The sequence below is a fragment of the Helicoverpa zea genome, chromosome 2 (genome assembly GCF_022581195.2).
Source record: "Helicoverpa zea isolate HzStark_Cry1AcR chromosome 2, ilHelZeax1.1, whole genome shotgun sequence".
Lineage (NCBI taxonomy): Eukaryota > Metazoa > Arthropoda > Insecta > Lepidoptera > Noctuidae > Helicoverpa > Helicoverpa zea.
This window is the reverse complement of record NC_061453.1, coordinates 8,793,479-8,819,613: the sequence shown is the minus strand read 5'-3', so window position 1 is coordinate 8,819,613 and position 26,135 is coordinate 8,793,479. Positions and strand designations below refer to the sequence as shown.

The following is a 26,135-nucleotide window of genomic DNA, read 5'->3' as shown; positions in this document are numbered from 1 at the left end:
TAACGTAATTTATCTGACAGATACCTAAGCCTTTACTACTCTGTGCCTAAACTATAACTTTTGACTATAGCAATATCTGGCAGAAATTATAAGCATCCTTTATCTGGAAGGTAGTACTTACTATCGGATAACTACCAGACACTGAATCGGTAACCATTGTGTCAGTTTCAGTAGGTTACAGAAAAATATCCTAAGCCACTGTCTGTAGGTAACATTATTTTTACTATAACAGCCTTCATACCATGCTCAATCCTAAATTAATTTTAATGGCTTCTGCTGTGACATTTTGTTTGATAATGATTACGAATATATATAATAGAATCTTCTCGTATTTTATTCAATGCCATTTTATAATTTCCATAAAGAATACATAATATCTGCTGGAGTTTGTAAATGTCACGAAGCGAACTTTCAATCTCATCGGCGATCAAAAACCGGTTGGTTTGGATCATCAAACAACTTAAATTTACCACATTCAATACTAAGTTACTTAATTTTTCGTGATTATTTAAGTCAAGTGCTTATTTAATTAGGTGGCTGGTTTTGTTAGGAACGGTCTTTTGGCAAAACAAACAAGTAGGGTAGGCAAGCACTTAAATATTCAAAGATGAATGGGGATGAGTTTTCATATTCACATTTCGATGTTCCTGAATGTATGTACCTAGGTACCACATAAACTAAATTGATTAGCAGAGGCAAGAAATTTACGAAACAATATTCCGCAACCCTTAGCACAAGTCTTAAATAAACCAATAAGTGTCGCAATAAATAAAAGGTCAAAGACCAGTTTCGCAACATTTCTTGTTAGTTAGGAACAAAGACTTGCAAGCCCCTTCACTGCGGGTGCAGGCGCAAGGAATATTCCAAGGCGAACGCTCGGAACACCATTCCCTTATTCATAATGCATAATCATTATAAATTAATCTATATTTTTTCCTGGTTATTTGTACGGTCTAAGCGTTTCCGAATTAGTAACCTTGATGCAGCTTAGGTTTGGTTTCCTTTCTTTGTTGATTTGATACGCTATTTAATTTGGTTAGGATTGGTTGACCAAATGTATTTGGCTTTAAATAATCTATACCTACTATAGAAATGGATCAATCTCCTAATTTGCAGCCAAAGAAGCTTTGGGCATGCACCTTGAAAGGTAGGTACCTCAGTAATGAGAACCTACGCATTGTGGTTCCGTAAACATTTGTAAATTGTAAAATTACTAATGACATCGGAACTAGGCGATAGTATCCTTTTTGAGGTCATATCAAACTACTTAGTATGCAGTGTGCGTCAGATGGACCGTGGAATTTCGCCGCTACTGCGGTCGGCTTGGGGCCACTGACACCGCGCCTGCATTGGTTTTTACTGTTTTTTTTTTTTTTAAGAATCACCGTTGGTACTCGCAGATAAAGAGCTTCATATTAATAACGATCGCTAAATCACAGAATCTGTTTTTTATTTAGTTGAGTTTCAGTGATATGTAAAAGGAAACTGGAATACTTTGATGCCTATTCTTGTGCTTAAAGTAACTAGGTAATTTTGGTACCATTAAGTAAGCAGGTAGGTGTGAGTTTTTGTATGTAAATAAATAAATAAAACGATGTACCTACTACATGCATTTAGATAGGTTGTGGTAGAACTAATGTGATCTCCCGGTAGCGATAGAGGATGTAAAATAATTTGGAAAACCGTCTTAATAATATGAAAGTAGCGACGTATTGCATGACCCCTAGTGCTCCAAATGAGAATCTTCAAAAGCAAGTCGTGTGTGTTTCTTGTGAAGCTATCGGGAAAAACATTATAAGTAGAAGCTAATATAATAGATTGTCACAGTACTTACGACTTAGGAACGTATTCATCCGCAGTTCTAAAAAAGAAAAGTCTATTTTTAAAAGGCAGTATTTGTTTCCTAGTGTCAGCTTATCTGTTTACCTTGTTAGCCTTCACATTAGACGGTGCAGCAGGCATAAAGGTGACAAGTTCTAAAGGCTAAACGAATAGCATAACAAAACTTGATTTAAGATAGCAGACAACCTCAGCTCATAGGTTAAATTCGTGTTATTTATTGAGATAACGGTCAAACTATTTGAAAAACTACGTAGGTGCTGCTGAATCCTGACTGACTGTATTATGGAGGTAATGCTTAGTGCCGGAATCGCAAACCCTCAAATACAACACAAATACAATATTAAATTCAATGCGTTGTATTTTGTAAGAGCAAAGGATTTTTGGGTGTGCGATTTTGTTTAACATCTTTCAACACTTTGCTCATTTGTTTAAAATTCATGATCGATCACTTCTAATGCGTGGTCAATCTGAACTACAGAATTATACTACTCTACTTTTCTGTTAGAAACCAAATTCCTTTCTACATAGAACTAATTCTTATCGTATCTACCCTTATTAGGTAAGTGCCATTATGGAGATTTAATTCTAAGGTGCTTTCATTAAAATGGCATACCTGCTGTACCTATGTATGAACTCGTTATATGTCTCGAAACATTTATGTACATAAATATGAAGGTAGGCACTTATATGATAAAACAATAAAGCGAACCATAGAAAATCGCTCTTATTGTTGTAGGCTAGCTGAATACATGCAGCAATAACAAACAAACTATGTAAACGCATGGAGAATGAAAACAAAACACCTTCAGCCGAGTCAAACCAGTCGAACCTATCGGTCTGACGCAAGGAATGCGCAATTTAACATTTGAGTGGGTGTTGCAATCCCGCCAACTTGCACTTACTAACTTACAACCGAGATTCAGCAGTCAGATTAGGTTTTAATTTCACATTATTGTACCTACGCATTATTGCTTGAACCCAAAAAGTCTAAGTAATTTATAGGCCGAGCTGAATTTTCCAACATAAAACTTAAAAAAAACCGCCACAAAACAAACACTGAAAAGCAAAAAAAAAAAATAATTTAGGTATCATTCTAGCTAGAAGACGGATATAATACAGAATGAATCTATAGATAATGCAATCATAGAATTACAAGACAAAACAATTAGTAGTGATTAAAGTAGGTATAACAGAGATTCTTAATCAAAGAAAAGATAAGTAAAAATTACATTTTCACGTTAAAAATCAGGATATCTGTGTGCATTTTGGTGATTAGATTGTGATGCAAATGTACGAAGGAGTGGGTTTGTGTGGGCCGTGACCGCGTCTGACCGGAACATTGACGGCGCCGGCGCCCGAGCACTCCCTGGCCTTCCCAGGTCCGCGGCGCGCCGTGCGCTTGACCTAATGTTTACCAAATTACATCATTAGATACCACGAAACCATATTGCTGTATTAATAAGTTAAGATACGATAACCTACGCACATTTCTGCTGTTTCTCTCTTGTCTTACGTAGCTACGTAGTGTAGTCGCAGCTGTTATCTTTAGACGTGGATAATGTTTTCATATAAGTTTAATGAGGAAAATAATTCGTTATCTACGATATAAGTTTAATTATTTTTAGAATTTACTTATTGTTCCGAGAATGCATCCAATCATTTCCGAAAATCTGTTATTCTAAAAAAACAGTTTTATCATGATTATCTTTTTTTACTGGTTTGCGATACTGTCTGTTTTGCTTGACTTAAGACGACATCAATCCTCCGATAAACTGAAACAGTTGCTGTCTCAGCGAAGTCGAGTTCTTTCAAAAAAACCGGTGTGTATCAGAAACAGAGGCGAAGATTTCGTACATCATCATCATCATCATCAGCCTATCGCAGTCCACTGCTGGACATAGGCCTCTCCAAGTGCACGCCACTGAGATCTATTTTCGGCTTCTCGCGAATTTCGTACAATGCCACAAAATACTTGTCGGAAAAGATAACTTTGTTTTGCTTTACAAAAAACTTTGTATTTGCAACTTCTATTTCGTATCTCAAAAATCAAAGACATTATTTTGTAATACGTAGATGTAGACCTATTGAGGTGTGGGTAGGTAATAGTTGGTATTAATTTTGAAAGTCATTATGTCGCAAGGACGGCGTCTATCATATCGAAGGATTGTTGTAAGCGTTGCTTAATGCCAAAGTTTCAATGTGTTCAACTGGTATGCGCTGGTCTGGCGTGTGTTAGAGGTGTCGGTGGCGGGGGTGCACCTATGTGTGGCGGCCAGGGGCCCGATTCTCCTAAGTTAATAATGTCAAAATCGAATAGTAATCGAATCGCAATACGATCGTAATAGCAGTTTTAACCATATCGGGCATTCTGCTACTAATAAAAGACCAATCGTATTCGATTGACATTTGATTGGTGTGCGATTGGTATGCTATTTTGGTAATTTTGGTCTATACGGTAGTTTGCCATGCAATCATTTTGCAATCGTAAAACATTTGCAGACAAAATGATTCATTATTGAATGACAGAAAAGAATAAAAACGTTTATTTCAAAGAAAAAATAGCGGAATGCCACATACGCTTCAATAGTAATCGAGTCGGGATTGGATCTCAGTCGAATCGAGTCGAACGTCAATCGAAGGTCGCTTAAGTAAAATTAGGAGAATCGGGCCCCAGGCTGACAAGTGGGTCGTGTTGTGAAACAGAGAGAGGTGGATGGTGACGACGTCTGCGCAACAACTGCAGCGGCGCGCGCCCCGTCTCACGCTCACCGCCCGCGCTTTTCTCTCACACACGCAAACAAAAAAGCAATTAATTGAAATTCCTGTATGGTTACATGACTTAGTTCAAGTAGTCGATTTTAGGGTAGGTAGTTAAGCAGCAGAAAGCAGTTTTGCTATGAGGAATCTCATTGGTTTCAGATGTTCAGCCTCACTCCACATATGGAAGTTACCCATACAAGGTACTTCCGGAGATAAGAAGAACACTTTCCTGACTCAAAAACAGCGTAAAATAACCAATCTTAGCACAATAAAATAATAGCATCGATATGACGTGATTGGCGCTTATACTAGGTACTGCTTTGATCTTCACATTATCAAATTGATAATGGTTTCTGATAATGTGTTCACCTATAATCTTGATTTACTATACAAGGACTTTGGTGTTTTCACTGGGGATTCACCAATAATATAATTAAGTGAACGCCTTAACAGTTATTGTGAGCGGATTTCGATAATTTCTGCAAGGGCTGCTGCTAGCGCAGACCGTGGTTCTCTCATCTCTACTACATTAAGGCGAGGAATTGGTCAACAACAATTCCATAACCGGCACGCGCATCTAAGGCGCCAAAAGGGGTCGGAGCGTCTGAGCGGGGCGAGGATAACAATACGCGCGCTAACTTATAACTAAAAGTCGTAAGCGACAAAATGGTTTTGTAATTTTATTATTTAGAAATGATAATTTGATAAAAATTCCTTCAACAATTTTAAAGAGTATGTACATACTCAACTACTAAAAAAGTTAAGAGGCTTAAATCGGTCCCGTATGCCCATAATATGTGAATCTCTTTTTAAAAAGAGGTATGTTTGATATATTTTTCTCTGTTATAAAAGTTACCTAATCATGTTTCTACGTCTAACAAAATAAGGTTTATATCATGAACTTTCAGGTAACCAAGTTGTATTTTGATCCGTTTTGTATTTACTGAGAAAAATTGAAATCCTTGGCGCCAAAAATTCCAATTCGTCCTCTTAACCCACCATAAGCTTATTTCTCACTGGCATTCAGAAATACGTAATACGGTATATATTCGCTTAAACATTCATATCCATGATAGGCTACATTTATAATTTAATTAGCAAAAAAATTATTTATTGTATTCTTCATTTGTTAGGAGCTTAGAATGGTTTCAGTAAGGTACCTATTACTAAGCACGGCTAATATCTTAAATAGGTACCTACCTAATAGCTGTTTACTGCTGGGGCCCGATTCTCCTAATTTTACTTAAGCAACATTCGATTGACGTTCGACTCGATTCGACTGAGATCCGATCCCGACTCGATTACGATTGAAGCGTATGTGGCATTCCGCTATTTTTTATTTGAAATAAACGTTTTTATCCTTTTCTGTCATTCAATAATGAATAATTTTGTCTGCAAATGATTTACGATTGCAAAATGATTGTACAGCAAACTACCGTATGGACCAAAATCACCAAAATAGCAGACCAATCGCACACCAATCAAATGTCAATCGAATACGATTGGTCTTTTATTAGTAGCAGAATGCCCGATATGGTTAAAACTGCTATTGCGATCATATTGCGATTCGATTTCTATTCGATTTTGACATTATTAACTTAGGAGAATCCGGCTCCTGTTTCGCGTCCTTTGGAAACTCATCTCGAACACAGATAAAATATAGTCATTTTACCCGGGGATAGTATTAGTTTAGCAACAGGGAAATTGGTTTAGTGGTTACATTTGTTTAATCGAATGTTAATGTTATATAAAAGTTATTGAGAACCGGATAAGTTAAAAAAATAACATTTATTTATAGGAAGGCAGTTTCGTTGGTTTAGCTAAGTATCACCTGAATAAATAAATACGTTCCTCATAGGCACTAAACTAACATAAAGAACTAATTGCAAGCAGTTATATAACAAATAATTCTACGATAACACTGTTAACTATAATCGGTAATAAAACTTTGATTAGCCAATATTTTCTTTAACTGCAGAACCGAAGGTACTGTATTTTATGTATTTTTTTTTTAAATGTTGCACCTGATTTTAGATAATGAATATATTATCCATTCCTGTTTATAATATTAGAAACCAGAATCCTTTCTGGTTTCTTTTTATTTGATACAAAAAATATTATTTTATATCGAATTTCTATAACAGGTTTACAGCCCGAAGGTCAAGTCTAGTGACATTATAAAATACTATATACAAGATAACAGGTCTTCCATATTTTACAAGAGCTTGTTTTTCTTATATTACCTACCTACACAGAAATACACCAACAGAACGTTACTAAAGTAATGATTTTGTGTGGTTTTAAGCACTTAAATACAAATTCCTCGGCCTTATCTATAAAATACTGCACGAATTGTCATGTGGTTTTTAACAAATAGAGCGATTCACGGGAAAGGTTTATGCTTTCCTATATTTTATGTCGCAGCCAGCTGGCTGAAATTGCCATTCAGCACATAGGTATGTATCGTCTTTTCGAAGACTTATTGACTGCTACCTTTAACATTACAACTCTATCTTCTAGATTCTTAGCCAAATGGTGACGAGCTTGGGACTCAGGGAACTTTCTTCGCGTTCTGCGGAATAGCGCTCCGTGGACTTCAATTCACTTTGGTAACTTTTCGTTGACCTTCAAAAAGTGCTATTTTTTGCCTACTTTGAATTAATTTGGCTTTTTGTCTTTTAATCGAATTTTGACTGCCAAAGAATAGTATAAAGTGTTCTTTAAAAGCTGTCATGACCGGTTTTATCACTGCTTGGCCATGTGTAGATAAAGTGTTCATGCAAAGACATTGTTTTAGTCAGGCATATACTGCCTGGGTGCTAACTAATCAAACTTTGTATTACGTTGTAGGTACCCATTTTTTTTTTTTTTTGGCAGGGGGAAAATCCTCATGGACTTCCCTCCACCTGGGGTCGGTGGAGGGGGTGTGCCGGACTCTTACCGGCTAAGAACCCACCCAGTGTTGCCTTCTATTACCTATTGTCGAGGGCACGGGTATCGCCAAAGCATTCTTCCGCACCCCCGACAGGTATTGGCCCGCCAGATGTTCGAAGGCGGGCCCCGTCAGCCTCTGTGGTCGTCACCCAGCGGCCACAGCAAACTCCACTAAGAGAGGCGCGCGCAACACAACGCCACCGTCTCGAGGCCTGTTACTGATCGGACGACAGACGCCCCTAGTCTATCGCCCGCAGGCCGCGCCCTATGGTGGCCGGAGATCAGCCACCCTGCGACGCCCACCACGTCTGCTGCGGGCGGGGAGAGAGGAAGCAGTTTCTCTCTCCCTTTCCGCCGCCTCCTTTAAAACCATCACAACCTCACAAAAGGAGGCGACGGCGTTCCACCCTTCTTCGCTGCCGACCATGCAGGACACGACAGCCGGCAGCGAAAGACTTCCCGCAGCATCTACTACTGCCACTAGGTCACGACGCTGCGTTGCCCATGCTGAGCATTCCAACAACGTGTGCAGCGCCGAGTCCTCGCTGCAGATCCCACAGTCCCGGCCTATGCGACACAGGAACTTTCCGAAACACCCATGTCCGGTAAGAACCTGTGTCAGGCGGAAGCTGAGGGCACCGTGGCTTCTCTCCAGCCACTCCTTCATAACGGGCCTGACCGCCGCGACAACGGCGTGCCCTGCCGTGGGTCGCGCAAGTCGCTGCTCCCATTCCACCATTAACACCTGGCGGAGCTCTGCCCTGCGCGCCTCAACTTGTCGAGGCACGAGACATTCACCCCGCTGCACTGTTTCCTCGCGCCATGTATAGAATGACGCGAGGACTTTCCCGTCTAGGTCCCATGGTGGGGATCCGGCTAGGATTGTAGGTACCCATCGTTTTAGAGAAAACTGCACGTGACAATCGTGTGTGAGAAGTGATTGCATAAGTGTTCTCGTTGGTATAAGTATATTGTCTCGTCTTCTTTTAGTACTTTTATTCTGACTATACATCGATACACGTCGGCATTGTGGTGTACTTTATTATACCTTCACAGGTGTCATTAAAAACTTAGATAGATGTGGGGAGGGGCACTTCATATTCTTCTTGTCGAGTGAGCAGCAGGTTCAATTCCGTTCAATAGCCTGACAAGTTCGTGTCGAGAGTTTTTCTCAAATCCTCCTGTCGGCCTCTGAAGTGGAATTGTAACGACTAAGTACTTCTGATGAGCATTCGAGGACGGCCGCTTTACCTGCCCTCTTAGGCACTGGGGTATACCTAACACAGACAACTTCCAGACTCCGAAAGTTTCTAAAGGCCACAAAGCTATTTCGGGAATCGAACCCAGGACCTGCACTGCAGTCGCGCTAAGCGATTACGTACTACATAACTAGACCAATGAGACAGTTACCTAGACTACTTACAAACTGCGTAAATAACTTCAATGTTAGTAGTTCGCTACTTTACCATAACTGTAACTATGTAATATCAGTTAAGGAAATGTTGGGTTTCCTGGACCCGGAAATTATTTAAATGATACGGTTTTCTATTGATACAGACTACATTTTTCATTTAATTAAGAGTACAATGCCATTTGTATAGACTGATGACAAATATCTACAACATATTTTACCCTCCTATACTTGGTAAAGTAGGTTTTCAAACTGTCTCGTTGGTATAGTAGGAAATCTCATAGCGTGACTGCTCGTGAGTTCCGTCCGGGGCTATGAGAGTGCTCCTGTGTCGAAAACTCTTGGATACTAGGTATATAGGTAACAGGGATTGCGCGCGTATATGGCTGATCTCCCTAGTGAGAACAGCCGGCAACTGTCACCTACACATAGGTCCAGATTGTTTATTATTACTCAAAAAAGTTATTAATTAGGGGGTTATAAATAAAACCATTTCAATAAAATTTGGAACATAATAAACATATATTTTCAAAATAATCAAATAGGTAAATAATAAAAAATATAACAACTCTGTTTTTGACCCATAACATTTCACGCTAAAGTGAAGACAACATAGCATGTGTGCATTAGACAGAAGTAATGAATTGATGATATTTATTATCACAAAATCCTCTTAAAACGTACCGCATTATCTAGCCTCGATTATACAGGAATGAATTTTATCCAGTGCGCAAACTTTGTCAACTTATAGTTAAATAAGTTTTATGGATACGTATATTTTTATTTTGTAGTGTTTTAGTACAAAAAAGAAAAGTTATTGATATCGAAAGATGTTTATTTTGTAACCGATAATACGGTCACAGTCGTCATAGTATGCACGGCGGCAACGCGAAACCGGTTTACTGACGGAGCTCCGCTCGGCGCGCGTAAGAATAGTTGGTATCCATATTTTGCTGATTTTAGGGCGGACAAAAATATGAAAAAAAAAAAAAATTTACTGATGATGCAGATATGTTCTGTTAACGATTCTGGACCACCAGTTTTTTTTTTGCGCACTGCTTAACATTCATTCCTGTATAGATCCCTAAAACCTCTGCTAACAGTCGAGACTACACGCCATACTTGAGACGAACAAATGCCGAGCATCTATGGTATGTATTTCTAGTTATACCTACAACCGTTGTTTATTACTTGTGCCTAGCGTACTAAGACAAAACAATGTCATTCATACACTATAATATAATTACAATATCGCATCTAGGTTGTCAACTACATTTAATTAGGCAACTGAAAATACCATATTCTTAATATTCGCGATTACAGTCTCAATCGGTCATAAATCTAGACTCTGCTCTTAGCTATGTCGCAAATTGCAAATATTACGAGAGGTCTGTTTTATAACTTTTAGGTAGTAATTATCTGCCAGTTACAGTGTGTAAGCATATTGCGTATACGCAGGTGGTGAAACAATTCAAAAAGGTGTTCTAAATCTAAAATCAGCACTTCCAAAAAGTTGTTGTAAGTTACCATGTTATAAAATAAAACTGGATTGATTTCTACACATTGTAAATTAATTAGCTGCTTTGATTGCGAATAGAATGCTCTCTAAATGATCCTGTTTCCGAGGCCATAGCTGATAGCGTTCTAATGGAAGTAGGTACTAGTGTGCTGGAATCAATACATTCCATTTTTTCGGGATGATTACCGTTAATGTTTAAGTCTATGCAGGGTTTGAAAAAGGTCATTTTGTAATTGGTAAAATAAATATACAGATATCATATACTTTATCAGATATTTAATATCAAAATATCTAAGCTAAGATTTTTGACTAGCGATTAATTTAGAATAAAAAATAACAACAGTTAATTAGTGGTATTTACATTTTGTGTTGTGTGTATAATTTTTAAATCAGTTATCAGTAGTTACTTTATAAGTGAGAGCACTATAGTACCTACATTCCGAGTTAATATGTAAAATATACATATAGGTATGTATATATTTATTTTATGAAACAATACAATATTTTACGTGTAATATAGAATCAGGTTCGTTTCAATCAAAATTAAGTTTGTGTTATGACTATGAACAAACCAAGAGGAAAGAAGTGTGTATCCACTCCGGTATATTTACATCGATGAAATGAAAATTCAATTGCAAAGTACCTAATCGCTCTAGTCTTTATCAAATTCATTAAGTGCGCAACTATCTCACGTTTCCTTGGTTTTAAACCTTATCAGCGACCAGATTTAAAGTACTGAAATGCCATTAGTTTTACTTTACGGGCACTTAAAACTGTTACTGAATTCTGGCGCTAGGTATGAGCCACGCTAGGTACTTGCTGTGTGAAAATCCTTAAAAATACTTTTGTCGCAACTAAGTTAAAGTTTGTATAATACATTAAAATGATTTACATTCTTATTCTAATCAGATAGATTCATGTAATATACCAATTAGGCATAAAATAATGGCATAAAGGATATACTACATCTATTTCATATCAACTACTTATATACAAATCCTACATAAGTACATACTAAGAATCTCAATCGAGTGTGATGCATTTTTTGAAATGATAACCAACCCTTTACGTCCTCGCCGCCTATGTGGAGGGTGCAGGCTGGGACGAATCATATTCGTATCTATTTTGTAGGTAGTATTAAGTATTGCACAGATAAGTTAAATGTTGGCGCAGGGGCAGCAGGTTGATTATCACTGCATTAAAATATAATTATAAAATTCAAAGAAAATTAACAATCTGATTGTCATAAAACATTTAGACTTTTGACAATCTGATATTGATAATTTAACACTTATCAAGTCGTAACATCTGTAAAATATATTTTAGAACATGGAAAACATATTATTTTGTTGAAGTAGGCACCTAAGTGAAGATAACAAACACGTTATCGTAGAGCATTATAACAACTCAAAAAACAAAGGAATCAGGAACTCAAATGAATACGTGAAAAAAAAAAACAGTTATCATTCGGTAAAATAATTGATAGTTATGTAGACTTACTTAATATTAAGAATAATAGAAGGAATAACCGAATTGTAATAATGATTACGTCGTTGAAACTGACTGCTAAATTAATACAAGGAGATATTGATGAATATAAGGTTTTACAATCAACTTATTAAAATAACAAGCATAATCGACGTGGCAGTACGCACTTGTCAGCTGGCAAGTGATGCGATAAACATTCAAAAATAATAAAAGACACACACAAAACAGAACTTACAGAAAATCGTTGAAATTGGGCAAATTAATGCTTAATTTATATGTAATAATAAACAAGTTAATGACAGCCTGTCTGTGGCAGGTATGCAAGCGAAAGGCATGGCCTTGATACGACAACCTATGACGAGTTAAGTCATAAAAGCTATACAAATGCTGAGCCCACATTTACCTATTGACAAAGTAATGGAATGTCAATGGAACTTTTAGTTATAAAATAGAAAAAAGTTTCGGAATGTGCAGAAATTAATAGGAAATAAAGCATAATATCAAATATTCACTCTCACACGCGAGAACAAAACCAGTTCCCTAATATATGCGACCCTACTATGGTATAGCGAGTATACCGGTCGGGATACTTAAATTCAAACCACTTACTTTAAGCATGACTAAAGTATTTTCGAATTAATTTCACAAAACAATAATATCCACGACTGTTTTTGGTCCTCTAGTTAGAGAATACTTTGCTTTCAATTAACGCCTAGTTAATAGGCTAGTTTCCTAAAAAATAATAATTAGTCCGTCTTGTAGATTGTCCAAAATTAAGCGATACGTATTTTTTCTTTTTTAAATTGGATCAGAACTTGTTAAGATATAGCGTGTTAAAGTTGAGTGTGACGTCACAAAGTGCTACAATTTTCAGGACACTGTGACGTAAAAGGCCCCCACTCCTAATTTTTGAAGCGTATTATCTTTGTTATTTTATGTTTAATTAAAAAAAGAAAAAATACGTATCCAATATTTTTTGATTATCTAAAAAGCGGACTAAATATTATTTCATTATTTCGACCCTGGACACTACCCTATTGTCGATGTTTTATGTTACAGTAGTATCAACTATGTGTACGTGCTTATAATAGTGTAAAGTTACCTATTCCACGGTAACCGATTTAGCGAGATTACGTGGGCAGTCGACGTTACAGTCGCGCAATACGGCGATGTGGTACGCGAGGAGCTGCATCGGGATAACCGTGAGGACTCCCTGAAGACAATCCACAGTTTTAGGTATTTGGAGGCACCGTGAAGCGAACGCCATTGTTTCTTTGTCGCCTTCCTCACAAATGAGGATAGGGCGACCTTGACGGGCAGTAACCTGCTGTAGCGCATTCATACATTTTGTGTAAACAGGGTCGCGCATTACGATCATTACGACCGGCATCGAGTCGTCAATTAGTGCCAGAGGACCATGTTTCAGTTCACCGGCCATAATGCCCTCACTATGCATGTACGTCAATTCTTTTACTTTTAAGGCGCCTTCAAGGCAAGTGGCAAAGTTGTATCCGCGACCCATGATAAGTAGAGATCGTTGACGGTACAGGTCTTCAGCCAATTTTTTCACTTCATTGTCTAAAGCTAGAACTTGACGAATCTTTGTGTCCAATTCATGTAGACCTTCAATTATGTCTGCGCGTCTTTTTTGAAGAGATATACGATCCTCGCTTATTACCAGGGCAAACATTACTAAAGACACAAACTGAGATGTGTAAGCTTTTGTAGATGCGACACCAATTTCCGGGCCGGCGTTGATGTGCACACCACAATGAGACTCGCGACAAATGGAACTTCCTACTGTGTTGGTGATTCCGACGATAAGAGCACCATGACGCTTGCAGTAGCGTAGAGCCATTAAAGTGTCAGCAGTTTCTCCAGACTGAGAGATAAAGAAGCAAACATCGTCACGGAATACAGGTGTGTTCCTGTCCAGGAAATCAGAAGCCAGCTCTACCATAACAGGCAATTCGGTTAATTCTTCCAGAAGTTGACGAGTAGCTACAGCACTGTGGTAGCTCGTACCACACCCAATCAACATCAACCTCCTGCACCTTTTAATTTCAGGGATATAATCTTTAATACCTCCTAAAGTAACAGTGCTATCAGCAAAGTTGAGACGTCCTCTCATAGTGTTCACAATGGATTCTGGCTGTTCAAAGATTTCCTTTTGCATAAAGTAGTCATAATTTCCCTTCATAATTTGCTGCAGTTCCAATTTCAGGGTAAAGATTTCTCGCTGATGAGGATCACTGCTACTGCCAGACAAGCGGTGAATGCTAAGAACACCATCTTTGATGTGAGCAACATCATCATCTTCGAAGTACAGAACTCTGTTTGTATGCTCAATTACTGCAGAGGCATCAGAGGCAAAGAAATATTCTACTTCTCTTTCTTCTTCTGGCTGGAAATGAGCATGGCTGTTCACTCTGGGCACAGATGGCACAACACCGCGGGTAGCTTTGTTGTTGGTGTACATGATGGGCACATGGTCACTGGAGAGGCGACGTCGGGTTTTGATGCCCACAAGCAGTGGGCTACCACGGCGGGTTGCCACACACTCATTTGGGAAGTATCGGGACTTAAAGCACAAAGCAAAGGCACCTTCTAACTGTTGAATTACCTGTTCAGCCAGTTCTTGGAAGCTGAAATCCTTGTGCTGGTTGTAAAGATGATGAATCAGCTTAGCAATGGCTTCAGTGTCAGTCTGAGATTCAAAAATGTAGCCCTTGTTCTCAAGGAAAGTTTTAACTTCTTTGTAGTTGGTGATGATTCCATTGTGGATGACAACGAAAGCATTGTCCTCGCCAGACCGCTGCGGATGAGAGTTGACAGCGCTGGGTTCGCCGTGAGTGGCCCATCTCGTGTGAGCGATGCCACAATGCGACTCTACACAATCTTCCACTGACAGTTCTACACTGCGCTCCTGCAACAGTTCCTCGAGTGCGGCTACTTTGCCTCTTCGCTTGAGAACAGCGATGTCTTTCTGATCTGCGGCATCAACAGCGACGCCTGCTGAATCATAGCCACGATATTCCAAGCGTTTTAATCCGGTTACTAACAATTCTAATATTTCTCGCCTTGTTTTAGGCGTTAGATGATTAATGTATGCAAAAATTCCACACATCGTAAACGAAGCAGAACGTTATAATGGATCCAAGCGTACAAAACCACGGCTCGCGACAGACTGCAGTTGCCACAATACACAACAGATATTGAAGGCCTACGCGTATTGCTCCTACCACTTGTTAGTTACTTTCACTTACGGCAAAGCACACGTCATCGTGTTTCGTTATCAACAGCTCACTGGTATCGTAAGTAAATATGCGGCGAAAACTTATCCACCTCACGGAAACTTGATAACACAACTGTCAAGTGTCAAACGTACCGCTGCCAATACTGTCAACTAGTTGTCATTGTCATTACGAAAATCTTTGGATATTTGGATATCGAACTTTTAAGTCACATCTTAAACCATTTAAGCAATATAAATGAATTGGTTATAATAATACCCTTACGAGACTATTATAAACATTAAAATAAAATTATAACGTCTCGCTGTCACGCCAAAACTACTAGAACCCTAACATACGCTATCCTTTTAAAATTATAGACTTAACACGGGACATCGTCGTGTGAAAGCATGCCACGGCACCGTCTTTATAGCGTAATTATAACACTTTAGTTTAACACACTACACACAATTGATTAAGCACTCCAATATCATTTGATTATAATCATAAGACTCTTCCTTTTGTTTTTGAAGTTCGTTAAAAATGGTTGAACCCACACAGGAAATATTCACTCAAAGGCCAAAGACTCCTGCTCCAACCAACCAATGGTTGATGGGAGGAGCAATTCACACCGGAATCACCTGCCGTCCTGCAATCCCCAGGTAGCACGTTCCCGTTATGTTTTCTCTTGAAGCGTCTTGATTCTGCATGGGATCACGCGAACTAACGTGTCACTGGCCTGCAAAGTCTCCACGACCATGAAGCACACTCATCATCAAATAGTTTGATTTTGCTACTTCTCGGAATAGTCGGTTAAGGAAAACCACACACAAGCTGTAGAAGTGGGCTAAATGGTCTACGGCATGATGTGGATTCCATTATGAGGAAACACATTGCATGGTTGTGTTTGTATTTTTTATGTATGAAGTTGTGTATTTCTTGTTGGAATTCCAAATGAAATAAATAAAGTGCCACGTGGCAAAAGAAGAATTTCCACTAATAATTGAATGACCACCATAAAAATATTTCTTATTCATATCCGCCTCTAGTAGGTAACCCATTATGTTCAACCCATGGCACCCCTTAAAATCTATCTCGAAGGTGGGTGCCATGGGAACTTGGGATTCGCATTCCTCAAACTATTTCCAAAACGGTGTAAATACCAGAGGCATAATTTGACTTATGGCATCCCTTGGAATCTCATGGGAGCTGTGCCAAGTACAGTGATCTTAATTACAATAATATTGTTTTGTACCCTTGGCTTCGAAACTACTAAATAGATTGCAGAAATTATTTACTGTTGGAAAGGTCGTACTTAAGCCCAGAATACCATAGCCTGGGTATGGGAAGTTCTACCCAGAATACGGGTGTAACCGCGGGGAGACAGCTAGTCATATGGGTATAAGATCATTTTACTTCATAAAATAAAACTCGTCCAATACCAGTAGCTTCTTTATTGGTTTTATCAAGGATCAAGGTCTTTACAAAATTATTGAAAAAATTACAAAGTTACATTTAGCTTAAAATGAGTCTCGAGTTTGTTTTCCGTACGTAAGAATATCTAAACAGTTAAGATTATGGAAACAGTTTTAATGGGTAGATTAGAATTGAATATTCAAACCCTCACACAGAAGTTCAAATTAATTCATTTTCATTTAAATACTAGGAACAAAAATTAGGTAACTACGCCTTACAAACATTTCAAAATTTCTATCATTACGTTTTTAACGCTTTAGTCATACTGCTAACTACAGGGGATTGATTTACAATCAAATTCCCTCAATAACTACGCTGATGTTAACTTTACAATAATCTTCGACCATTATAACGTGAAATAATTAGATACGATAATACTTACACCTACGTATCTAGGCATATTAAAAATATAAATAAGTACAATGAATTTTATTCATTAATAAACCAGAATATTATAATATTATGGATTTATGAGAAGACAATTTGAAACGTGATACTGAAAAAATATATAGAATATAACAAATAAAATATAACAATTAGAAATGATCAAGAAATACATATCAACGAGAATAGGTGTCAGAATGAGTCGGATGACATTCACGAAGCAGTCATAGTGTTGTTCTGTGCACGGAATTGGTTTAAAAATCCAACCACCACTCCATTGCTTTTCCTCCTAAACTCCTTGCGATGGAAAAATAAAACGTAACGAGCTTTCAGATACGGAAACTCAAACTTGGCGAGTAACTTACGACTAAAATAATCACAAAGATATAAACTTAACACGTAAGCGTAACTAAAACGAACTAACTTTAAGAATATCGTGCTATGATAAATGCATACGTAGAGGGCGAGCGTGATGTCACCAGTGAAGAAGCTCCGATTGCGGGGAGACACTCGGGGGGGCGGGACTCGGCTAGGACTCGACGGGGCGGTAGTGCAGCCGCCGGCCGCCGCGCTGCTGCAGGTGCTGGTCGGCTGCACTACATTGCTTAACATGCCCCATAGTTATTTTTTCTTCTGGGCCTTCTCGGCAGCCTTGGTAATTTTACCCGTTGTGACTTCCTTGAAGGTAACACTCTGTAATAAAAAGACGATCAAATTAATAAAGTAAGCTGAGCATTTTGTTGATCAGAGACGGCACAGAACAACAGATAGCTGGATAGACAGCAATACCTTGATGACGCCGACGGCGACGGTCTGGCGCATGTCGCGCACTGCGAAGCGGCCGAGCGGCGGGAACTCCTGGAACGACTCCACGCACAGCGCCTTGGTGGGCACCAGCGTCACGATGGCCGCGTCGCCAGACTTTATCGATTTCGGGTCCACCTCTGTAGTCTTACCTGTTTATAATTGGTCAAAATTATTGTATGATGCGTATGGGCTATTGTATTACTTACTGATGGATAAGGATATGGAAAAGAGGTCGATTCACAGGTGGGTATAAATATTACTGTATTAGGACGGTTGGGTGAGGGGCTTAGAAGCTGAAACGGGAAAACACAATGTGCGAGCTGTGATGAAAAATTAAGTACCACTTGAAGAAGACTAACTTTTTTATATAAGTTATTTGGATATATTATTTGTACCAAACAATGTCAAATTTTGTTGTCATGGAGCAAATGTACGCACCAGTACGACGGTCGCACTTCTCCTTGATCTCGGCGAACTTGCAGGCGATGTGCGCGGTGTGACAGTCCAGCACGGGCGTGTAGCCGTTGCTGATCTGGCCCGGGTGGTTCAGCACGATCACCTGAACATCACACGTACGTATAAATCAAAATCAAAAGTCATTTATTCAAAGTAGGCTAAAAATCAGCACTTTTCGAATGTCAAAACAAAAGACAGCCCCCAAAACGCCCGCCCTTCACTACTTCCTATGTGTTTTTGCTGGGAAGAAGAAGTGGTGGAACAAACTCCCCAGCAACATATAGAGAGAGACCTCGAGAATACTAACTAGTTGTGTAGGTAAGGTCATCGGGAGATTGTATTTTATGATTCTTCGAATCGGAAGTACCGTTATTTAAAATCATTGTCGTCATAATAATCTTCTTCTCCAAAATAGCTATTGTCGCAGGACAGACTAATTGAGCTCTTCCCAAAATTTCTAAGATTGTCACGAGAACAGGAACTACAAAAATAATCTGCATCAGTTAGTCATGTAACCCTCAATTTTTTCTGCTTCTTGCAGGGGATGAGGTTGAAGCATAGGTAGTGCATAGCAATAGGTAGATCATTAGAGAGAAGTTGAAAGCGCTTGGTGTGTTGCAAGTGCTCAACCGCACGATTAAATTTTACCTCACTAACCGCTCACATAAATGTTAATAGAAAAATGCTAGTTTCGTCACTTTAGCATAACTCTCGACAGAGTGTAATTAGATTTTCAGCAAATAATATCTTGATTGTTGTATAGGTTTTACAAAATAGTACGACCATGAGTAGGCAAGGTGGCTGAGCTAAAGATGAACTGTCCCTAAGATTGCAGCATAAGCACGACTTACTCGGAAGAACCTAGTCAACTTGAAGATTTTTTTTTATTTCGCTGGAGGCGAAAAATTACGCAGAAGAAAATGCTTAAAGACGGTATCTATAATCAACGGTTTTTAACGCTTGGAGTAATCTGTTCTTCCGGGAAATATTCAAGCAGAACTAATTAGTTGCCATCTACTTAATAGGTGCCTGGTCAGTAGACTTTTGCATAGGCAGGTCATTTAACGCAGGCATAAAGGGTCGTTGTATCTGGCTGCTCAACTATGTTAGTAATTTGACCAATCAGTTACTAATTTAGCACTATGTAGACATGCAACAGTCATACAACAGAACAATATGTGTTTTACGTTACAGTAGGCACAAGGTCAACCGATAATATTCATTACAAAACTCGATAGGCGGCAGGAAATTAGGGGACACGTTATTATTACAACTACTAACTAATTATAACATTAAGCAATGAACTCAACTGGGGTGTTAAGTTTTCGCAACATTTGCGAATTAGGTATGTGTGTCGGTAGGTATTTTAGAAAATTTCTAACTTTGCAATACTGACAGTGTGCGTGATTTATAACAATATAGATATCTTATAGTGTAGACACAATTTATTTAATAGTTTAACTCGTCTATAGTCTCACAATGAATTGCGTGAGCACAATTTTAGAAGAAAATTAAGTATTTTGATCAACAAATGGCCAAAGGAATAATATTTACATTTGGATATACCAGACAAAACCAAAGTCACGGCAGAGTCGAGTTACCTGAGCAGTGAAGTCGGAAGCACCCTTAGGTGGTGCGTTCTTAGAGTCGCCGGCCACGTAGCCGCGACGCAGTTCCTTCACAGACACGTTCTGTAAAGAAGATAAGCACCTTTTTTTACAAATTTCTTAAATTGCACAAGTCCGTTTTTTTAAGTCTAGTAGCTAAACTAGAAAGAATGTAAGATAATGTCAGACAAACAAGTGTGGAAGAGGAAGTCATGTTGCGCTGACCTGACCATAAAGAAAATTGGGAAAAGGGCAGGAGGATGATGATCAATCAGTGAATGCAGTTTTGTTGAAGGTTCGTACCTTGACGTTGAAGCCAACGTTGTCTCCAGGCATGGCCTCTTGCAGGGCCTCGTGGTGCATCTCTACAGATTTCACCTCAGTGGTGATAGCAGCAGGCGCGAACACCACTACCATACCTACAAATGTATCCCCATTATTACCACGATTCTTAATCTAGATATGTAATTAGATCAGTTAAACACTAATTGAATCCGCTTATCTTTGGAAATTCCGATTTGAGAAATCTTATTTACTTATGAATTTTTCGTGGAAGGATATCAATTGACAAGAATCGCTTTTTACCGATTAATAAATATTCCCAGAATGAAGGATGCGAGGCAAAAAGCAAAGTCTAATAGCTCGCGACCTATAATTGTGGAAGTCTTATTTCTACTTTCGGTCCTGCATTTCATTACTGCTGAGAAGATATCTCTTACCAGGTTTGAGGATGCCGGTCTCAACTCGGCCCACAGGCACAGTGCCTATGCCTCCTATCTTGTACACGTCCTGCAGAGGCAAGCGCAGCGGCTTCTCCGTGGGCCGGGATGGGGGCTGAATAGCGTCCAGAGCCTACAAGGATATCATAAGTTATAATGATAACATCCCTTGTACCCTTTCGAAGGACATTTCACATTTGTGAGTGAACCTAAAGGATATCATGAATTAGATTCGTATTTTTACTAGAGCAGTTTCAATATCGATTGAAAACTATTGTGAATCCAAAATGCCTAAGTATTAATGTCGTTGCCACAAGTCGTCTGCTGCCCTTTTTCAGAGAGAGGCTTTACAAACTGAATACCAAGAGGTTAAGGACTCAATTGAAAGGAATGAGATGAAAGTAGCCGCTCGAAAATCTGTACACATCAGTGGCTTTGATAGGTCAAAGTTTATTTTAGATTATTCACCTTTACCAACTGCAAGCCTAGACGAGGCTTAAGGCTACATCGCAATTTGTTCAGGTGAATATTTGATTACCTCACCTGGTAAGTTACGAAAAAATTTAGTTGCGATGCGTTGCTTTTTTTTAAATAAGAATATTAAAAAAAAAGCATTCGTTGCCTGGCATCACACATTAAATTATCACCTTGACATAACCTTTCATTGCGGTTTTGTCCTTGGATCAATAATATAGTTTTTATGTAGTGCATACCTCAATAAGGGTCTTGCCCTCAACCTTGCCTTCCTTGCGGTCGATGGTCCAGCCCTTGAACCAAGGCATTTTGTCGGAGGGCTCCAGCATGTTGTCTCCGTGCCAGCCCGAGATGGGCACGAAAGCCACCGTGGCGGGGTTGTAGCCTGCCACATCAAGCTTATGTAAGTACCTATTTGACCTCAACGTCTCCTTGCGTTCTACTTAGGAACATTACGTCACATCTAAGTACCGACCCATTTAGTTTCAGAGCGTTTCTTGTTAATAAATTATTTTTATTGCCTGACTAGTTGCCAAAGAAATTGCGAGAACAAATGAAACGCTGCGTCAAACGAGACAATGACCAATTACATTTTATGTTAAAAGAAAATACTGGCGTACAAATCGTAGGGCACGACCGTGGTCATCTGGGCATTGGGGCAGTTTAGACTGCAAATCCAGTCAACCGTGGAGAAATAAAACAACTTTCAACTAATCTGTAGTTTGCAGCCGGTAATGACTATGAACCTATTACAAAGTGCGATTCTAGTGGTACCTTTGACGTGTTTAAACACAGCTGAAATAAGCGACAACTTACCGATCTTCTTTATGTAAGAGGACACTTCCTTCTTGATTTCCTCGTAGCGTGCCTCGTGGTAGGGAGGTTCAGTGGAGTCCATCTTGTTAACACCTACGATCAGCTGCTTGACGCCCAGGGTGAAGGCAAGGAGAGCGTGCTCACGCGTCTGCCCATTCTTACTGATGCCCGCCTCAAACTCGCCCGTGCCCGCGGCCACAATCAACACCGCACAGTCAGCCTAATAAATAACATCAACAGTCAACACCATTGTCCATGAACATTTGAACTGCCTCGTTGGTCTAGCTGTCGCTAGTGCGGCTGCTAATCACGAGGTCTCGGGTTCGATTCCCGAGTCGGGCCGAAATCGCTTTGTGGGTTTTAGAAGACTTTCACAAAGCAGCCCGGAGCCTGGAAGCTGGTGATTGATACACCCGTGCATCGGAGAGCACGTAAATGTCGGTCCTGCGCCTGATCTCTCTCCGGTCGTGTCGGATTACCGTCCCATCGGGCTATGAGAGTTAAGGAATAGTGAGTGCACCTGTGTCTGCGCAAATGCTCGTGCACTATAATATGTCCTGCGTAGTTGGCTAATCTCCTTACATGAGAACAGCCGCCGTAGCCGATAATCGGCTAGGAGGACATCATCATCCATGAACATAAGAAACGGTGATGGTCAATGTGTTTTAAAAATGGAACTAAGCCACTTACCTGGGAGGTGCCAGTGATCATGTTCTTGATGAAGTCCCTGTGTCCGGGTGCGTCGATGATGGTCACATAATACTTGCCCGTTTCGAACTTCCACAGCGCGATGTCAATCGTGATACCGCGCTCACGCTCTGCTTTTAGTTTGTCCAACACCTATAGCAACAAGGAAGCCTTTAGAACCAATAAATAACACCATAATTTAGGTGACAAAACAAACAAAGCGGCCTGAAGACAGCTGCCTATGATAGATAGGTGTATTAATTTAGGTAGGTATAGCAAAGTTAAAGCAAAGTAGCTTTTAGATAATATTCCAGATATAGGCAATTACGCACCCAAGCGTACTTGAAGGAGCCCTTGCCCATCTCCTGTGCCTCCTTTTCGAACTTCTCGATAGTTCTCTTGTCGATGCCACCGCATTTGTAGATAAGATGTCCGGTTGTGGTGGACTTGCCAGAATCTACGTGGCCGATCACCACGATGTTGATGTGAGTCTTCTCCTTACCCATCCTTGTGGCGCGTTATGCGAAACTAAGTAAATCCACTTGCAACCTGCACAAAACAGAGACAAAGTTTCGAAAATACTGAATTGTTAGGTCAGATATCTCCAATGATTTCTTCATTTAACAAATCAACCAATTGAAATAGTAAAATAGTAAATGGAGTATGAGAGTACGTATGAAGGAATCCGTCCTAATTCCGAAGACCGAATTATTCCAACAAGATTTTAACAACAAGATTTTAACAAAAAAATTTCCTCAACCAGATTTCAAGTTCAATTGAAAGCCTTTTCTTAGCTTATCGGCAACTACCTACTGTTTAATTTAACACGAAACTAAAAACCGTTTCTCTATCTAAAACTTGAAATTGATTCTTCGATTGGGTATTCGAGCAGCATAAACTCAATTTTTGTCTATAGGTAGGTACAGATAGGTATCAGTGAACTAAGTAAGATATTTCTTACAGTTATATGTTGCACGTACGAGCTACGTCGTAACTGCAGTAAGGCGCACTGACAATAATTCGCGATTGAATTAGTAGCAAAAGTCCCTATAGGGTGTCGCTTCTCCGAGCGTGCGCATAGGACATCCGGGACATCGATACAGCGGAGCCATTCAGCCAAATATAGACTGTGTCTTGTCTACATACGCAAACTAATTGCCTTTTATGCTGGCTAAGAATAATTAAACTGTAACGTGTGATCAAAGTTCTCCATAAGCACAAAAAGCACACTTTCTCTCGCACTAAACCAAAAAATATCACGATGTTTTCCGGACGTTTAAAGGCAAAGGTTTGAGTCTTAAATGATCCATTCCGATTTAAATTGTTAGCAATTTAGCTTACTACAAAATCGTTAGTGATTTAACTTACTACGAAGTTCTATCTGTTTTCTAAACACTTCTTTTGAATCCGAAATTACCAAGTTTCTTTACCAATTTAATAACATACGACGTATACCGGCGGCTCGTCAGAAAGTGCATAACGATCCCGACGCAATGACTACATATATATTTATTATCTATCACAAGGAGAGAGTGCATTCGATCTAAAATTAGTTGATGTGATCTATACAAGTAGTTAAGATGTATTTGCGACTGTATGATTCAAAATTAGAATAATCGCATGTCGCACTACGTAGCATGTGTACCGGCGACGCACATGGGCTTTGCAGTGCGTCCATCTTGAGCATGTGCCTGCATCATACTTTTCACAAGCAATCCCTTTGTGCCCGGTATTTGTTCGAGAATTAATAACGGTGACATTAACATGACATAACTTTGAAATTGGAAAATTCTTATTTTTCACTTTCAACAAACAATGGCACAGGATTAAAGGGAAAAATAAATGATGATAAGAAATATCATAGAAAACGTTAGCCGATCTTCTCACTATATTTTAGATCTATGCGAATTAAAGTCTGCTGTTGCTTTTACAGGCGTTGCATTTTTTTCGCAAACGATTAGAGAAAATTAAGAATCACTGGCATTGTCTTAGCTGTTCATAAAAAATCACTGCAATAAGCGTAATAAAAACAATAATTGCGTAATTTATGAATCGAATCTCATACCGGCGGATACCTGTACTCAGATGATGTTCAAATTAATTTCGCAGGAAAAGCACTTTTGTTTTGATTTTTAATTAGATGTGTTTCAGAATCACACAAAACCCTTATATTTACCAATTCTTTCAAATATTTTATGATAAAACACAAGAAAAGCTCACCTTTGCAGCCGCAGTCACGAATTTTCCGAGCAATTTTCGAGCATGCGCCGTGAACAATTCACCCGGGAAATGCAATCAATAAAATCAAAACGGTCACTTTTTTGTGAATCATCGCGAAAACCCTAGATTTATAATAAAGTATAATGTCTTAATTCTAGCAATGATTAATAACAGTCCCATATAAACCAATAATTCTTGTAATAATTAAATTGCTTTTAAAAAACCGTCGGAAAACCGGATGTTCAGAACTTTCTTTTTCTTCGTGCTTTATCGGAGGTATATAACATAAAGGCCAAGTATCACTGTTCGACGTAGGTGTTGTACAAACCTTTTTGTTTTATAAAGCCTTGATATTTACTTACACTTTCATTATACCGATCCTAATGCTCAGTTATAAATAGTCACTATAGTCCGTGTTTATGAACAAGGAACGAACATATATTACTGTCAGGCTCCCGAGGTTTCGCCCGCTTCCCAAAGTACTACACCCAATTTGATAAAAGTAGCCTATATCCTTGCTCGATGACTGGGTAATATTGAAGGAATACCTTTTATAAATTATTATAAATCTACATAAATATCAGAAAGGGTCGCCATAAAACTTTCATGGGATTAGTGAGAGCCGTTACGCGAAACAAGGTTTTTTTCTGTTACACATTTATGCTCGAAATGAGCTGTACCGATTTTGATGAAACGATATTCCACCCTCTTGCTGTAATGATTAAAACTTAACATATGTTACGTTTGTTGCAGTTTCATTAAGATAAGAGTAGCAATCATGGATTCATTGTATTTATAATATAGCAGCTGCCTAAGCGGGTTACTAGGCATTTAGCTATATATTTTCAAAGATTGTTTTTATCCTAATGGGCTCTCAAGCACAGGTGAGAAGAAAAATATAGATTAACTTAGTTTGTAAAGATTTCAATAAGTTACCAAAAATATAAATCTTTTGCCAATAAAAGAAACTACAACCACGTAGCCAAGATCATCCACCAGCACATTGCTCTGCAATACTAACTTGAGGATCTTGAGGTACCTTGCTTACAAGTATCCGCCCAACACAGTTCGTGAAAATAACCAAAATGTCACGCAGTTCATGCCGATTGTCGTGATCGCCAGTGGTCTAATGGCCAAGAGCCTCGATCAACATCTTCAGAGGCTCTCATTAGGCGGCTGTCTCAAGGAACTCATTCAGAAGGTGGTAATCCTTGAAACGGCGCTTATTGTGAGGTTTCTCAGGAGACCTTAAATAAGTGGAATCCGGGTGCAATATATAAAAATAAGACAAGTTTTTTTTTA

At 39.0% G+C, this 26,135-nt stretch overlaps 2 protein-coding genes across 5 annotated transcripts in view; both read right to left on the bottom strand.

The window, feature by feature from the left end:
- Positions 1-15,317, bottom strand: part of LOC124638111 (glutamine--fructose-6-phosphate aminotransferase [isomerizing] 1-like) — a 34,643-nt gene extending 19,326 nt beyond the window's left edge. The window contains exon 1 of the mRNA XM_047174967.1: positions 13,057-15,317. Coding sequence (XP_047030923.1) covers positions 13,057-15,081 — 2,025 coding nt within the window. The 5' untranslated portion in view covers positions 15,082-15,317. The remainder of the gene's footprint in view (positions 1-13,056) is intronic.
- Positions 15,318-16,626: 1,309 nt separating this feature from the next.
- On the bottom strand, positions 16,627-24,933 carry LOC124638134 (elongation factor 1-alpha 2). 4 transcript variants are annotated; one of them, XM_047175014.1, is made up of 11 exons: positions 24,834-24,933; positions 22,946-23,162; positions 22,617-22,766; positions 21,927-22,146; positions 21,350-21,495; positions 20,637-20,769; positions 20,221-20,336; positions 19,912-20,001; positions 18,293-18,413; positions 17,837-18,003; positions 16,627-17,740 (listed from the first exon to the last, which is right to left on the bottom strand). In XM_047175014.1, the coding sequence occupies exons 2-11, from the start codon at positions 23,117-23,119 to the stop codon at positions 17,669-17,671; spliced, it is 1,389 nt and encodes a 462-aa protein (XP_047030970.1). In that variant the 5' UTR covers positions 23,120-23,162; positions 24,834-24,933; the 3' UTR covers positions 16,627-17,668. The 4 variants fall into 4 exon arrangements, with proteins under 4 accessions (XP_047030970.1, XP_047030995.1, XP_047030978.1 ...); XM_047175039.1 differs by lacking the exon at positions 24,834-24,933 and adding an exon at positions 24,679-24,699; XM_047175022.1 differs by lacking the exon at positions 24,834-24,933 and adding an exon at positions 23,575-23,653.
- Positions 24,934-26,135: the final 1,202 nt, after the last annotated feature.